The following is a 16,728-nucleotide window of genomic DNA, read 5'->3' on the forward strand; positions in this document are numbered from 1 at the left end:
CAATGTGTGTTAAAGTACCTGTTCTAAGCTAACAGCCCACATAGCAAAATTGGTCTGGCCCGGTTCTCGCCCACAATACACTTAGACTCGGACAACATACCGCAAAGAACGACGGCCCTTAAGTGGCCCGGATATAGTTTGCCAGAGACCAGCTTAATCACAAGCTCAACCTTAATCGTCCCAGATGCGGCATGGACAGATCTGGGCCACATAAACCAAGCCACAATCGGGCCAGATGTGGCATGCCATAATATATACAATGCCATCATTGCCAGACCTGGTCCACATCCGGTTGACATACCACTTGTCATGCCAGCAGTCAGCCAGCAGTGCCGGCTTGACGCCAGATCTGGCCCAGACCTATCCGACCAATTTTGCTATGTGGGCAAGTCATCAAACTGCTCTGGTCAGCCTCAAGTAGCTGGAAGCATCAGGAGAGTTAATCCAGACACAGTTAATGTAGGAGGAGGGGACATTAACCCAGCTGAGAGAGAGTCCAGGTGATGAGATGATCACAGACACAACCAGCTCATATTACTCTACCAGTGTAATCCCACACACAACAGGGCTGACCAGCACAGGTGATCAAACTGTGAGTAACTTCAGGTTAAACTCAGTCTGATTTTGGTCCAAACACAGCATTATGAACCCTGTTTAACATACAATAACTGTAAGCCGAAGAGCAGGTGAGTGAGCCGCTCTCACAGCTGGTCCGAGCACTGTGGTGAGAGTCTGGAATAGTGTCTGATGTCTCTGAGGTTCTTTTTCTGGATCTGAGCCACAGAGTTCTCCTTGTGGGGGGCTCTGGTTTTAGGCAGCCTCATCAGAAATGTGTAGATGGATCCAATCCTTCCGAAACCTTCCATCTGGCGCTTCAGCCTCCACGTTTGTTCCTCCACAGTGAACTCCGTGGTCACCTGTCGGCTCAGCGTGAACACAGAGTCGCCTCGCACCACCGCCGTGAACAGAGAGCTCTTACTGTTCCCGTACTGGCCCGACATGGCCGTCCACTGACCGGAGCTCAGGTTGTATCTATCCATCACACACTGTAAGAAGTCCTCACAGGGACCATTACGCATCACATACAGGTTGTCCTGATGGGCCACCATACAGAGACCGTAACTGTGCTGACGGATGAGTGTGGAGACCAGCAGCCACTGATCTTGTTCAGGTACGTACTCGTGAATATCAGTGGCCCCCTGACCTCTCCAGAGACAGATGAAGATCCGGTTCATGGTCACAGCAGAGGTCACCAAGGCAGCAGGACAAGGGAGGGGACACACAAAGCTCCAGCTTCCGTCTGACACCCTGAATCTCTCCACAGAGGAAAGAGACTTCATGTTGGACTCGCCCCCTAGAGCATACAGGCAGCCCTCATGGCCAATAAGGGTGAAGTTATAACGTAACTGCTGGGGGCTGCAGATGGTGGACCAGGTGTTAGCTGCAGGACAGTAACAGAAACCGCTCTCCACTACCTTCTTACTCACGTCATGGACACCACCCATGATGTAGAGTTTGTTGTCCAGGACAGCCACACCTGCCATGGTGGTGCTGGCGTTCACAGGGAGGTGAGTCAGGACCTTCCAACCTCGGCTGGTTTCATCCAGATAGCAGATGGTCCTCTGAGGGTCCGGCAGCAGCTCGGAGGAGGGCGAGTGGCTGCACACAGCCAGGTAGCTGCTAGGCTGCAGGGACTCGATGTATTCCACCAGCGCCTGGGGTAAGGTGTGGACGTCTTCCTGCAGGTCAGGATACAGGTCTCTGATGAACAGGGCTGAATTGTGGGACAGATCCCACACCCCGAAGGTGGAGGCTGTGTGGTACATGAGCAGGCAGTTCTCAGAGTTGATGATGTTGATCAGGTGTTTGGTCAGAACCGGTACCTGCAGGAAGGCCGTGCATTCAATGGTTTCCACAATCTGGTCACTGTTCAGCATTGGTTTCTCTCCATCAAGGACCTTCAGCAGGATCATGAAACCCAGAACCCCCACACATCTCAGCTGGATTTCATCCTGAAGACTCTCTCTCATTCCTGACTGGAACAGCGCTCTGAAGTACTCACAGTTCTCAGCCAGGACGCAGCGATCCACCACGAACGAGCTGTGATTGATACAGACCCTCAAGCTGTGAGGGGGCTTACAGAGACCCGGCTCTGGACAGCTGCTGGACTCCATCAGATCCCTGCTGCTGGACTCCATCCCCTTACTATAGGACTCTGTCTGGTCCCTGATGTTGACCTTCATCCCCTCCTGTCACGTGTTTGATCAGAGTCCTGTAACCTCTCTGTTTCAGACCTGCAGCCTGTGATCCCTGCCTGTCCTCTTTGTGTCTGTGTGTGTCTCTGTGTCAGTGTTTGTGTCTCTACAGTATTTCTCTCTCTCTGTGTGTGAGCACAGGCTCTATAGATAGAAGTCTCTCTTAGTGTCTCTCTGATGACATGCAATGGGAGCAGAAAGACGAGCCGATAATGTGCTGATGGTTCATGTTGCTCTTTGTGTGTTTGAACAGCTGAGTTTGTCCTTGAGAGTCTGGACCGTCACTCACTAACAATGGATTAAAACCAGGTCACATGCTGAACATGTTTCTCATACATACAGGCAGTACTCTTACTTATCATATTGTCCTTTTCTCCTGAGGCACTGCTACCATGCTGCAGCAAACCATTGTGTCCAAACAAACTCTGTCAGAGTTCATGCATTGTATAGAAGTCTGTGAGAAAATCCTTCTATTCCCTCAGTAAACATTTTCCTAATGAGTTTATGGTCTCAATCTCTAGTTTCAAGTCTTGTTCAATACAGCATGATGTTCATTTGGTAAATGACGGCCCACTTTAGAGTCAGAGAGAGTAGGAAGTAGGGGAGAAGTCAGACAGGGGACACCTGGGATTGATGAGTTACTGCTGTGGTGACCTTTGATGCGGGTTCATCCTCCAATCCAGATTCAGTCCCTTCTGATTGCAAACACAACAAACACAACAAACACAACAAACACAACAAACAAAATAAAGAGATGACGGTCAAAACAGAAGGCTTTAAGAAGTTAGTTTAAAGATGGTGAGTGATAGCAGAGTCTGTCTCTGAGAGCAGAGCCTGTGAGAGAAAAGCTCACTCAAAGACGTTGATTCTGTGTTTTGTTTGCAGTGTGTTTAAGTTGTGTGTTTTTTCTGTGTTTGAGAAATGTGTAGTTGCTCTGTTTGTTGAGCTGTTTTCTCTGATGGAGATGTTTTTATTTGGAAGGAGGGGGCTCTGAGACCCTCCCTGTATGAGGGCAAACAGACGTTACATAAAGTCAAGCTTTCCTGCCTGGATGAGAGCTGCAGCAGTCTGCAGACAGATTCAAAGGATCAGCTGATGTTCCTGCACGGTTCAGCTTTAACGAGCTCTGTTTGGAGAGCTTTTCCTAAAATGGAGAGGTCATCAGAGAGCTGCTCTCCCGGGAGCTGAAGACTCTCACAGTCAGCTCAGTTCAGGATCTGGACTACGACCAGCCGGATACAGAGACTTTCCTCTTCTTCTGGACTCGTTGGAAAGACTAAAACTTTGAAACGGACTGCAAAGAGACGAACCACCATGCAGGAAGAGGACGACTACAGACTTTGAGCTGTTTTTTTGACGGATTATAATGTTTGGAAAAGTGAAGACGGGTCAGTCGACAGCGGCAGCAGGTCCAGACTCCAGTCCATCAGAGTGTAACGTGGTGCTGCTCGGCATGATGGGCTGCGGGAAATCAGGTCAGACTCTCACTGATAGGCTAAGAGTAGCATCTGTGTGAGAAAAAGTAAAGTTTAATGTAGCTTCACAGTGTTAGCCAGTCAGACATCAGCTCATTAGCTCATAAGCTCAATGCTCAAACTGCTGAAGCTTCCTGGATTTATTTAACCCAATGATAAACATCTCTTCGTCATTCTGTGTTTAATCTATTAATCTACTGAGTCTCTTGTTAATATGAACATTCATGCAGTACACTGTCTGACTCCTGCTGCCTCTTGAGACCCCTGAGGGCCCTGTAGACCACTGAGGGCTCCAGTCTCACTTTCAATGTTTGTTTTTTCAGCACTGACAGTGAAGTTTCTCACGAAGAGATTCATCAGTGAGTATGACCCCCTGCTAGGTGAGACCACACACACACACACACACACACACCTACACACACACACACAATTGTTTTACCTTGCGGACACAGTGACGTCTTTGGAGATTGTTATATTAGCTCAACCTTCCCCTTCTGCAGCTAACACAGTTTTCTCATTTCGGCGGCATTAGCTCAGAGTTGACACACCTGCACCACCAGGTAATTTGTGTTCTTTCCTGCTCTCCAGTTTAGCTCAGATGTTTCTCAGTTTTTTTCCTCCGGTGCATTGAATCACCTTTTCTTCTGTAAACTCCGGCTCATAAAGTTGTCTACGCGTGTCCACATGTCATCGGTGTGGTCAGAATCACTTAGTATTAAGTTCAGTTGTAGATTTGTCACTTTGAAGCTGCAGACATGAATAGCTGATAAGTGTGCTGCAGGCGGAAGAGCACGTCTGTGATGCGTCCGTAAATAGTGCAAAAACGAACAGGCTTTCTGGTGGCAAGTATAGTGCTAAAAAAAATCAAAGTGGAGCGAACACCTAAACAGAAGTGAGTGCTCGGGTCAGAATCTTTCACATTTCGATAAAACACGTGGCAGAAATGACACGTCTGCAGAAAGGTAGCCTAGCTTTCTTTCCATTTCTCCCTGCAGTTTCTCATTACAGGGGACGAGCTGAGCAGCATCCGTTGTGGCCCCTACAATTACTAGTGATTAAAACTCATAAAACCCCACATCAAAAAAACTGAAATATCCCTTTAATGCTTAACAATAGATACAGGTTGGGGAGCAACATATGCTGCCATCCAGCCATAGCCTTTTTCAGGGTGCGCTTGTGTTTTCGTGTGTGACATGTTATCCTGTGTTTCAGAGGATGTGTACTCGTCGGAGCAGGTGGTGGACCAGCAGCTGGTCACAGTCAGAGTGATGGACACCTGCGATCAGGTGAGATCTTACGCTGACAGGACGCTGTAAAATAGAACCGGGGTAAAAATAAGAGCAGAGCCTTCTCTGTTTAAACCTTACATTTATAATAACCAGTCTACTTTTATTCTATATCATCAGCACTTTGTTTACATTTATTAAATCTTTTATTATTTTGGTAAAGGAGGTAAAGGACCACAGGTTAGATCTGAACTTGGACCCCCTGCTTTGAGGACTATAGTGTCCGAACATAAAGCACAATTTAACCTCTGAGCTAAACTGTTGACCCAACCTTTGCATTTATGTCTTATACAATAATCCAATATCAGATTAACAAGTAGCAATACATTTTTGTAGTTTAAAGTGTTCATCACTACATCGGAGACTGGTGTGATGAGATCAAACCACCCAGGGCTTCATATTTTATTAGATTACAATAGTCCTCTGGTATAGACTCTGTGTGTGTGTGTGTGTGTGTGTGTGTGTGTGTGTGTGTGTGTGTGTGTGTGTGTGTGTGTGTGTGTGTGTTATATAGGAGGGTCCTGTGAACAGTGAGCGGTACCTGTCCTGGGGGAGTGTGTTCCTTGTTGTCTACAGCATTGACAGCATGGAGAGCTTTAAACGCTGCCAGCTGTACTTGCACATGCTCAGTCTGCACCAGAAATCTCCCATCATCCTCCTGGGCAACAAGCTGGACATGGACCCATACAGGCAGGTATCTGTGTGTGTATTATTAGCAGAGCGAGACCCCCTGAATCCAGGCCGAGTCCTGAATGAGAGAGTCTGAGCTGCTCCAGGTTACAACTGCTCTGCATGAGTTCAGACATAACCTAGCTTACATGCTATTTTTAACTTAGGGCAGACATTTCAAACATTTAAGATGTTGCACTAGCTGAGATAGTTAAAATGATTAAGAAGTTAAGACTTAAATTGTTCCTTCAGCTGTTAAAGAGTAAAGTTTAGGTGTGAAGTTAAATACAAAGTGTGAAAGCACATTCTTTCGGGAGGTGGGATCACTTAGAGGACGAAGAGGAGCAGAGGGTTTCATTTGCCTCGTTTCCTGTGATTAATTACACCCCTAACAAATATAGCTGACTGTCATTTGTAGTCTAACTTTTATTTTCCATGAGCAGAGACTTGAAGTATCACCAAACATGACTCATATAGAAACAGGTACTGCCCTTAAAGGTAGAGTACTTTTACTGATGAGGTCCTTTGGCCATGAAAGTGTTAGCAACCATTGAAACTGAGGGACTATATCTCAGTGCTGCAGTTATTCATGGTGCGTATATGATGTTGAGTACAACCTCTTCAGATTTCTAAAATGAAAATGTTCTTTAATCACCAAATATGCTGCTCTAATGAAAACCTTCATCTTGATATTAAAAAACATGTAAAACCTGTGTTTTAGACTCAGACAGGTGTCATACCTGAGCATTTAGTCTCAGGTTTAAGACTCATGTTCTTAGATTCAAGTTGTTGTAACCCCTGTGTTTTAGTCTCAGTTGGGTGTAATACCTGTCTTCTAAGTCTTAACTAGGTGTAACACCCATGTTATTAGTCTCAGGTAGATGTAAAACTTGTGTCTTCAGTCTCAGGTGGGTGTTCAACCTGTGTTTTTAGTCTAAGGAAGGTGAAACACATGAATTTTTTAGTTTCCAATGGGTGTTACACTTGTACTTTTAGTCTAACCAAGGTGAAACACATGTACTTTTAGTCTCAGGTATTACGCTTGTGTTTTCAGTCTTAGTCAGAAATTCTAACATAATGGTAATTATTGTGGTGATGACAAGTTAATTGTTGATGATGATAATGGAAGGTCTTAAATTGTTTGGTTGTTTCATTGTAGATGTTCCTTATTTTACTATTAAAAAAATAAAAATAAAATATTATTATTTAATATTGTGCATTGCCTTTACACTGCTTGGCAGTACCTGCACCAAAATGGACTTGAAGCACTTTTTTTTATCCGTACTGATCTTGTTTCCTCTTGTCTAGATCTTTGCTTGTGTTGTTCTTGTTCTCATATGTACGTTGCTTTGGATAAAAGTGTATGCTAAATGACATTGTAACAAATGACATTGTAATATAGTGTGGTCTAAACCTGCTCTGTATGTAAAGCCTCTTGAGACAACCTTTGTTTTGTTTGGTGCTGCATAATCAAAGATTAATGGAATAACACCTGCTCTCTCAGACTCAGTTAGTTGTAACACCTGTGTTTGGGTCTCAGACAGGTGAGTCGCAGTGAGGCTGAGTCGGTGGCATCTTGTCATGGCTGTGTGTTCCTTGAGGTGTCATCCTGTCTTGACTACCTGGCGGTGCAGCACGTGTTCTTTGAGGCGGTGCGGCGTGCGCGGAGGGGACGTAGTTACCTGGTTCCGGCGGTCTGTGTGAGCGAGGACAGAGCGGCGCTTCCTCCCCCCTCCTTCACCACCCCCTGTTTTAAAGAGCTGCCGGCACCCGCTACCGCAAAACTGGTGACAGTGAAGACATCCAGAGCTCAGAGCAAACGCAGAGCCACCACGCTGACCCTGCTCAAAGGGTTCAAGATCTTCTAACCCCCCCCAGAGAAACAAACAAGCTCACAGCTCTGAGAGGCGCAGGGAGCCTTCCAACATCGTGCCAACTGGACACCTGTACTGTGAACTGAATACTTACAGGTGTGAGGTGTCTCAGAGACTCACAGTTTGGATTTTTAAACACTTCCTATCTTTAAAGCCAGCTTCAGTCTTCGCTGAAAACACTACATGACCCATGAGTCTCTGCGTCTGGAACCAAGGTCAAAGGTCGTTTTGCCTTCAGCTCCTCTATAGCAGCTAGTACTCTTAAACAACATGAAGCTCTGTAATGGGATGTTTACCTGCTGAAATGCACCATGGGCATTGTAGTGGATTTCTTTACTGCTTTATTTCAGATGAATTCTAAGTTTAAAGGTGTTCTGGACTAAAACAAAAGAAGCAGATAATACAAATTAAACTATTTTATCACAGTGACAAAGTAAAAAGAGATAAGATGTCATGTTAACTGATCCTACAGGCGATGTAATAAACTTATTAAACAATGGTATTTTTCATAGTCTCCTTTATTGACCTCTCAGTGCAGCAGCTGTTTGTGTCAAATAGAGTAAATGTTGGTCGTTTACAGTCATTAAACACAGAAACGTATAAATATCAGCTAATCTAAATCATATTCTCTGAATTTATATTTTCACTTTCTGTGTTCAAACTAAACAAACAAGCTGCAACAGGAAACACATGAGCTCTACAGCCAAGTGAGGTCAAAGGTCATCATTAAGAATAACATTTTTCTAATGTTGCTAACTACAGTACGTAAAGGAACAGGTCTGTGATGCATGAACATGATACTTCCTGACAGATACTGATATCAAGGCACCCTTATGTCTGTGTTTACAATATGAAGACACAGTAAGCATGTGGTTAGCTTAGCATAAAGATGGTAAACAGAGGGGAAAGCTTGCTTAGTTGTGTACAAAGGTTATCTAAAGTAGAATCTTTCTCATTAACACATTTGTGAAGTCAATTGATCTCTGTTGTTTCCCATTTACAATCTGTTACTGTCCCTATGCTACGCTAGGCTAACTGCTTACAGGCTCTGCCTTCATTTATACCTCACACATATCTGATTGATAAAGATTATTAGATCTAACTTTCATGTTGTGAACCAATCATGATGTAAAATCTGAGCAGAGAGATAAGCTCATCCAGAGAGACTTCATGTAGGAGGAGGTTAACCAACTGTGGGAGAGTCCAGGTGAGGACATGAACACCTGGGCAGGACACTGATGGGTTTGAGGAGTGAGTGTTCCTCACCTGACATTAACCAAGGTGAGTTAAACTGAATGATCTGGAGAAGTGGTTGGTGAAGTAGCTAAAAGTCAGGTGAGGAGTATGCAAACACATCAGTAATCTGAACTCTTTACTCCTCTGCTTTCATTGACTCATCAGCTGCCACCTCCACCTGTTGCTTCTCCTGTTGCTCCTCCTGTTGCTCCTCATGTTGCTCCTCCAGTTGCTCCTCATGTTGCTCCTCCTGTTGCTCCACTTGATGCTCCTCCTGTTGCTCCTCCTCTGGTGCAGGATCGTTGTACAGGCAGGAGGTGTTGCCGTCCTTCCATGTGACCACGATGTCTCCTGCTCTGAGCTCAGTTGGCTCCCCGTTAGATGGTGGGGGTTTGTTTCCTTGCTGCAGCCTGCCAGGCGACGGTGAGGGTTTAGTGATGCTGTCTTCTCTAAGCACTGAAATTAACCGGAGCTGCTCGCCCTCACTCATCTGAGCCTGAGCTGCTGCTGCTTTGTACTTAGCAATCTTCTTCCTGTTCCTGTAGAACCAAAACCAGCTAACTGTGTCACCATATAGGCTTGAAATACAAAATCATGAAATGATAAAAATGTATAAACATTTTTTTTTCATTAACATCAGGTCTTACTTGTTTGCCATGGCTCCCATCCCCAACAGCAAAAAGCCAATCAGCAGGCAGAAAAAGGCGAGACCTAAAAGCACAAACTTCCAGGTGGTTGCTGAAAATCAAACAGAACAGAGCTCAGTAAACAGCTCCTATAATACTGTTATTAAAATACAATAATATTATCACAGTGACTAAATGTAAAGAACATGAAACAGCCAAGATGATCAATCACTATGATCTGTATGATACAGACTGTATCATATTAACCTCAAATTTAGAGGATCCTGTCTGTGATCTTGTTTTGGAGGAACCTGTTTGTGATCATGTTTTGGAGGATCCTCTTAGTGATCTTGTTTTGGAGGATCCTGTTGGTGATCATGTTTTTGCAGGATCCTCTAAGTGATCATGTTTTGGAGTATCCTGTTAGTGATCATGTTTTTGCAGGATCTGTTGGTGGTCATGTTTTGGGGATCTGTGTAGTGATCATGTCTTGGAGTATCCTGTTAGGATCATGTTTTGGAGGATCCTGTCCGTGATCAAGTTTTGGAGGATCCTGTATGTGATCATGTTTTGGAGGATCCTCTTAGTGATTATGTTTTGCAGGATCCTGTCTGTGATATTGTTTTGGAGGATCCTGTTCGTGATCATGTTTTGGAGGATCCTCTTAGTGATCATCTTTTGGAGGATCCTCTTAGTGATCATCTTTTGGAGGATCCTCTTAGTGATCATGTTTTGGAAGATCCTGTTAGTTATTATGTTTTTGCAGGATCCTGTCTGTGATTATGTTTTGGAGGATCCTGTTGGTTATTATGTTTTGGAGGATCCTCTTAGTTATTGTGTTTTTGCAGGATCCTGTTTTTGCAGGATCCTGTTAGTTATTGTGTTTTTGCAGGATCCTATTTTGCAGGATCCTGTTAGTGATCATGTTTTGGAGGATCCTGTTGGTGATAATGTTTTGGAGGATCCTCTTAGTTATTATGTTTTTGCAGGATCCTGTTTTGCAGGATCCTGTTAGTGATCATGTTTTGGGGGATCCTGTTGGTGATAATGTTTTGGAGGATCCTCTTAGTTATTATGTTTTTGCAGGATCATGTTTTGCAGGATCCTGTTAGTGATCATGTTTTGGGGTATCCTGTTGGTGATAATGTTTTGGAGGATCCTCTTAGTTACTATGTTTTGGAGGATCCTCTTAGTTACTATGTTTTTGCAGGATCCTGTTAGTGATAATGTTTTGGGGGATCCTGTTGGTGATAATGTTTTGGGGGATCCTGTTGGTGATAATGTTTTGGAGGATCCTCTTAGTTACTATGGTTTTGCAGGATCCTGTTAGTGATCATACTTTGGGGGATCCTGTTGTTCTTTTTTGGAGGATTCTGTTGGTGACCTTTTTTGTATCTTGACATCTTTGCATGTTGCTGACAGGGTCTTGTTCATCATTATAGTTACACAGTCTGAGGGTTCTTTGATCATATCTTGGATGAAGGCAGCTAATGAAACAGTGCTTTTCATTTGTTACTGTGCCATGCTGCTCATGTGACTGTGCTTAGCGGTGGGTTATGTAGCACAGACAAATAAGAACGATTTAAACACTTTTTAAAATTCTTAGTTTCAAACTCTTTTTTTCATAGCAGGTGCAATGTGGCCAAGCTTCATCAGCATTACTTACGGTCCTCTGTGCGGTAGAACCAGCGGAGGTACTGTTTCTGCTCCTCTGTCAAGGCCACTCGCTCACCTGTTTGCACACCTGACTCCTCAAACTCATCAGGTTCATGAGAAGCTCTCCTCGATCCTGAAGAACAAACATTGCATAAAGTAAACAAAACTCACCAGTGCTGAGAATGGATACTGTCAGCAGAAACGTAGGTTTACTCAGTGCATTGGTCATCAGTTTAATCCAATATTAAGCATCAGATTGTATTTAATAATACAAAAAAAGGAAAGAGTGGTGGAGTATAAATACAGAGCTAACAAAGAGACTCACATCTTATGTCTGTCAGCAGATCAGTTAAACAGAGACAGTGTCTGCTGAGTGAAGTTCATTCCTATAAAGGTAACGAAGTGATGATGTGTCAGTGTGACGTGTCTGTTCTGAAAAGTCATCAGCTGTTTCAGGTCTTGCAGGTGAATCCATCTCTCTCTAACTTGGTACAGTCTGACTGTGTCCTGTAAAAACCACAATGTCAGATCCTCAAACCTGCTCTCTGTCCCTCATATCATCCCTGACTTACTGAGTCTCTCCAGGCAGATGTCCCCTCCGTCAACAGACTTCCACTTGGCCTGTTTGTTGTTGTGTGAGAGGACAGGATGCCCTCCGTCAATGGACAGCAACATGGACGAGTTCCTGCTGATTAGCCTGTCCCGGTCACAGTCCCACAGAAACGCTGCAGGGTCCACCTCAGACCCCCTGCAGGACTGGGTCCGCAAAGGTCCCCCCTGCAGGGCCCGCAGACATCTAGATGATGCAATGTTCACGAGCATGCTCTGATCAATCCAGGTCCACTGCTGAGCCTCTGAGTCCAGGTCACAATTGCTGAGCATCACCTCACCTGAGGCTGCTGAGTCCTGCAGACACAGGCTGCGTCTGCTGTTGAAGACCATGAAGGTTACTGCAGGAGCTGAAACAAACACGCACACACATCAAGAGGTAAACATCATTCAAGCATTGAAACATAAATATCTAATACGTGTGTGTGTGTGTGTGTGTGTGTGTGTGTGTGTGTGTGTGTGTGTGTGTGTGTGTGTGTGTGTGTGTGTGTGTGTGTGTGTGTGTGTGAACTCACCCAGCAGCAGCAGAAACAGATAAATCCTGACAGCAAACATGTCTGCACAGGAGGAACAAACATTATTAAAAAATTCCAACATTTCACCACCAAAAGACCAAACATTTCCTCCTCACATGATAACATTTATGTTAAAAACATTCCTTTTGATAACAGCTACATTTAGACTCTTCATTTGAATAGTGAACAGTGATCCTGATGGAGGTTTAAAGGTTAAAGGTGTCATATCATGACAAACATGTTTTTCCTTGTCTATACATCAACACTATAGTCATCCTCAAGCCTAGCTGCCCTGAGGATGTGGAAGCCAAAAAAGCCTCTGCATTGTCTCTACAGCCCACCTGCTGGGAAAACATAGCTTGAGCTATGAATGACAGGAGTGATTTGCAAAGGCAGGCAAGAAAACTGTCCCACTTCTTCAGCAATCCCCTCCTCCTGAGTTGTTGAGGTTTTGGAAACAAATGTCTTTATTCCGTACCAGCAAGAGAGGATCAGAGGAAACAGTGGCTGCTATTAATTTATAATAACAACATCCCACATAGCAAAATTGGTCTGGCCCAGTTCTGACCCACAATACACTTAGACTCGGCCAACATACCGCAAAGAATGACGGCCCAGAACTAGCACAGAACTTTCTCCCCTCTCTTCTTCGGCACATTGGGTCTACATCTGGAGTTCTTCCTCTGTAAACTCTGGTTCATAGAGAAATCCTCTTGTGTCCAGCATAAACGGCATGTCATCGTCGCTGTCAGAATCACTCATTTCTGCAGTTTGTAGTTTTTGTTCCTAAAAGTGACTAAAAATGCTACGTGCTTGTTGATCCAAACAGCTGATCGGCGTGTATCCATGCTCATGCAGTGGAAGAACATCGGTCTGCGAGGTGCGTCTGAAAATAGTGCCAAAACAAAGGGGGTTTCTGACGGCAAACTGAATAGTTCCATTTTTTTTACTGGTGCATGCTTCTGCACCGTGATGAGTGCTTGGACCATATTTTCTTAACTTTAGCGAAATTACGTGAAATAGGAGGCCCCGTCCGCAGAGAAAATAGCCTAGCTTACCTGGCGGTCCTCTGGGAATTCTCTCATTAAAGGGGAAGAGCTCACCTGCACGCATTGTGGCTAACAAGAGCAATAGTGTACTGTAACTCATACGACCCCACTTCAAAAAACTGAAATATCCCTTTAATCACAAGCTCAACCTTAATTGGCCCAGATGCGGCAAGGACAGATCTGGGCCACATAAACCAAGCCACAATCGGGCCAGATGTGGCATGCCATCATATATACAATGCCATCATTGCCAGACCAGGCCCACATCCGGTTGACATACCACTTGCCATATGCCAGCAGTCAGCCAGCAGTGCTGGCTTGACGCCAGATCTGGCCCAGATCTATCTGCTATGTGGGATGTTGCTGCTACAACCACTAGGGTCAGTACAGAGCTGTTTGCTTCAACACTGACCATCATAAAAAGATCTTTACCAGCACTCCATGACCCAGAAACAGGAGTGCCATTGCAAAGTGTCCCCACTTTGTGACAATATTAACAGTTCATTATAAGAGACATTCGGCTTAGTATTAGTGTTGGTTCGTCTAGAAGCTTCGCCATGTTTGTTTTGGTGTTTTTCTGCCTCTGCATCCATCTGCACTGGTCTGCACCCTCCTCCCTCAGACAATATTCAGAGAACCAAACAGCACAGCACTTCATTATTGTAGCATCCCCACTCACTCAGATCACTTCGTGTATAATGAGCTTAGAAAGTGAGAGGCTGCAGATCCTCCACAGAGGTTGAAACTGAGGGTCTGCAGGCTAAACTTCCTTTAAAGATGAGACTACTGTTAAACTCAGTTAATGTGTATTAAAGAGAACGACACCACCGTAAAATGGGACACTGTGCTTTTATTAGACCTGTTCTTTGTTCTGTGCACTTGTATAAAAACCTGAGTGTCAGGTACACAGTAAACCTGTGTGTGGTAGTTCAGGATGTTCATGGATTCAGCATGAAATCATTTCAGTTCAGAGGTGGTTACACAGTGAACCAGTTTGGAGAGGATTTGGGAGTATTTACATTATTTACAGGTCAAGTCACCGATCATTTTAACAGCTATTCAATAAAACAAGTGATTGATTTATGACTTCATCTGTTTTAATTTATGCAGAAGAAAAAAATTTGGATTAGATAAAACATGACAGTTATGAGTTCATCTTGTTTGGGTTTGGATTTTTCCTTGTTTTATCTGTCTTTGTTTCCTGTTTCATTTTGTAGATTTCTCTTGTGTTTCATGCTTTGGTTCCTCCCTGTATTTATGTTGTGTGTTTAGTGATCCATGCCTCGTGTTGTATTCTTGTGTATTTTCTTGTCTATTGTGTTTCCTGTTTTATTTTGTAGTTCTTGATCCCTGTGTTTCCAGTTTAGTTTTCCTTGCTGCCCTTGTGTGTTTCCCTCCCTTTTTTTTAACCGCGTTAGCTTCACCTGTTACTCTGTGTATTTAGTTCCTCTGTGTTTGATCATTGTAAGTCTTCCTTGTGTTTCTTTATCCTTGTGTTCCCTGTGTTTTCTTTTGGATTTGGCTCGTGGACATTTTAGTAAGTTTTGTTTGTACCTTTTGTTCTTTATTTTCTGCGCGTGGGTCCCTCTGTTTTTCTCATTGTGACAATGACTTTACTAGAGCATGTTTCACTTGATCAAACAGATCAATAAATCTGATCATCACAGAAGCAGAAGTTTAATCTCAGTAACATGCTATAACAACATTCAGAGAGCACTAAATAATAAACAGGTTGAAACAAATTAAAATGTTAAAATGTCTGAGGCTTTACATGCTGACTTTATAAAGATCATACATGATCACTGTCTGTGTTAAATACTAAATACATGTTTGGGCTGAATCCTGTAAACTGCATGTTTCTCTCTATGAGGATTACTCTTCATCCTCAGGTGATGAAGACGAGGATCAGTAAATGATGAGCAAGCTGTGCTGATATAGCTCCAGTCTGTCTCAATCGGAGAAGTTTCACATTGCTTGTCACATTCACACTCACATCCACACACACTCACACACACCCTGACTGCGGAAGCTGGGATCAAACGTGCCACCCTCTGATTGTTAAGGAATCTACTGTTCCACTGAGCCAGAGAACAGTGCTAACACAACTCTGACCAACACCACACTGAACACACAGCTTTAAACAGCTACTGTGGTCACATGACTTCATACAGGTGAACAGAACTCAGGTAACAAGGCTTCTGTACAACAACCTGCTACAATAGATGACATCACACACACTCACATTAAAGTAACACACATCAGATAAACACACTGTCCACCAAACACTCTAACAATTACTGCGTGTACTGCAGTGATCTCTCATGTTCAGAGGTATTAACAAGTACATGTACTCACCTGTGTGATGCTGAGTGTGTGCGAATGAAGAGGATGAGGACGGTCAGACTTCAGTCTTCACACACACACACACACACACACACACACACACACACACACACACACACACACACACACACACACACACACACACACACACGCACTCAGATACACTGTTAGTTGGGACACTGTCAGAGTCCTTCCAAAGGTCAGGGGGTGGAGCCTGCAGCTATGTCCATCATTGAGTTACACACTGAGGGTGACACACTGTCAACACACACATAGACACACATACACAAAAGCACACACATTCACACAGGCGCACAAACTCATAAAGTGTGTTCAGGTTTATGGAATCAGAGTTCAGTGTGTTCGGTGTCTTTGACCCTGTTACCATGGTTACTATTTATACAGCCTCGCTCCAACCTCCACTGAGAGTGTGTGTGTGTGTGTGTTAGAGACGTGACTCATCGGTCAAACACCTACTACACGCACACACACACTCACATACTGAGGCACCATCAACATGTATGTGTTTATTTTTGAACAGTTTTTTCTGTGTTTTGGCCTCACATGTGACAAACATGCCAGTTCAAATACCTGACCAGAGATAAGTTCAACCAGCAAAGCTAAATTGAAACAGGTCTGGGACTTCTACCTCTGAAGGTGGAGGAAAATGTTTGAAAAACCTAATGAGGATGGTGTGCTCTGTCCACTGGTCTTCGGTCGCCTGGGCTAACTTATGAAGGTGTCATTCACAGGGACACGGAGACTTAACTCTGAAAGTTCTGCCTTGTTTCTTGTTTTGATCCTGTTTTTAACACTGTGAGCCTTCACCAGTAAAAGTGTTATTAGTGTAAAGAGTAACTTAACCCCCATACCACTTTTTTTTTTTTTTTAGCTGAAAACTTATTTATATGGGTATTTAGTGGTGCTGTTAATCAATTGGGGTCTCAACCCCGGCAGTTGAGTACCAAACCCTATAAAACATACTCAGCTGTGACTTTAATGATTAAGTGGCTGGATTATTCTGTCAGCATCCATTGTTTTAGTGTACATTTTAAAGTTGTTAATTTACAGAATTAAAGCTAGGGTTGGTAGTCAAGGAAAACTAGCATGAATTTGAATGTAGCATTTCCTCAGG

General features: G+C 43.8%; 3 protein-coding genes across 4 annotated transcripts; 1 reads left to right on the plus strand and 2 right to left on the minus strand.

Moving 5' to 3' along the window:
- Positions 1 to 701: 701 nt before the first annotated feature.
- kbtbd13 (kelch repeat and BTB (POZ) domain containing 13) lies at positions 702 to 2,243 on the minus strand. Its single transcript, XM_034680361.1, has one exon. The coding sequence runs from the start codon at positions 2,241 to 2,243 to the stop codon at positions 702 to 704; it is 1,542 nt and encodes a 513-aa protein (XP_034536252.1).
- Positions 2,244 to 3,316: 1,073 nt separating this feature from the next.
- On the plus strand, positions 3,317 to 8,066 carry rasl12 (RAS-like, family 12). Of its 2 annotated transcripts, none has more exons than XM_034679449.1 (5): positions 3,317 to 3,730; positions 4,054 to 4,110; positions 4,943 to 5,016; positions 5,531 to 5,706; positions 7,226 to 8,066. In XM_034679449.1, the coding sequence occupies exons 1-5, from the start codon at positions 3,622 to 3,624 to the stop codon at positions 7,551 to 7,553; spliced, it is 744 nt and encodes a 247-aa protein (XP_034535340.1). In that variant the 5' UTR covers positions 3,317 to 3,621; the 3' UTR covers positions 7,554 to 8,066. The 2 variants fall into 2 exon arrangements, with proteins under 2 accessions (XP_034535340.1, XP_034535347.1); XM_034679456.1 differs by having other exon boundaries at positions 4,054 to 4,089.
- Positions 8,060 to 15,693, minus strand: si:cabz01068815.1. Its single transcript, XM_034679442.1, has 6 exons — positions 15,606 to 15,693; positions 12,202 to 12,243; positions 11,650 to 12,036; positions 11,088 to 11,210; positions 9,443 to 9,533; positions 8,060 to 9,334 (listed from the first exon to the last, which is right to left on the minus strand). The coding sequence occupies exons 2-6, from the start codon at positions 12,239 to 12,241 to the stop codon at positions 8,932 to 8,934; spliced, it is 1,044 nt and encodes a 347-aa protein (XP_034535333.1). The 5' UTR covers positions 12,242 to 12,243; positions 15,606 to 15,693; the 3' UTR covers positions 8,060 to 8,931.
- Positions 15,694 to 16,728: the final 1,035 nt, after the last annotated feature.

Source organism: Notolabrus celidotus, chromosome 3, assembly GCF_009762535.1.
Source record: "Notolabrus celidotus isolate fNotCel1 chromosome 3, fNotCel1.pri, whole genome shotgun sequence".
NCBI classification, from domain to species: Eukaryota; Metazoa; Chordata; class Actinopteri; order Labriformes; family Labridae; genus Notolabrus; species Notolabrus celidotus.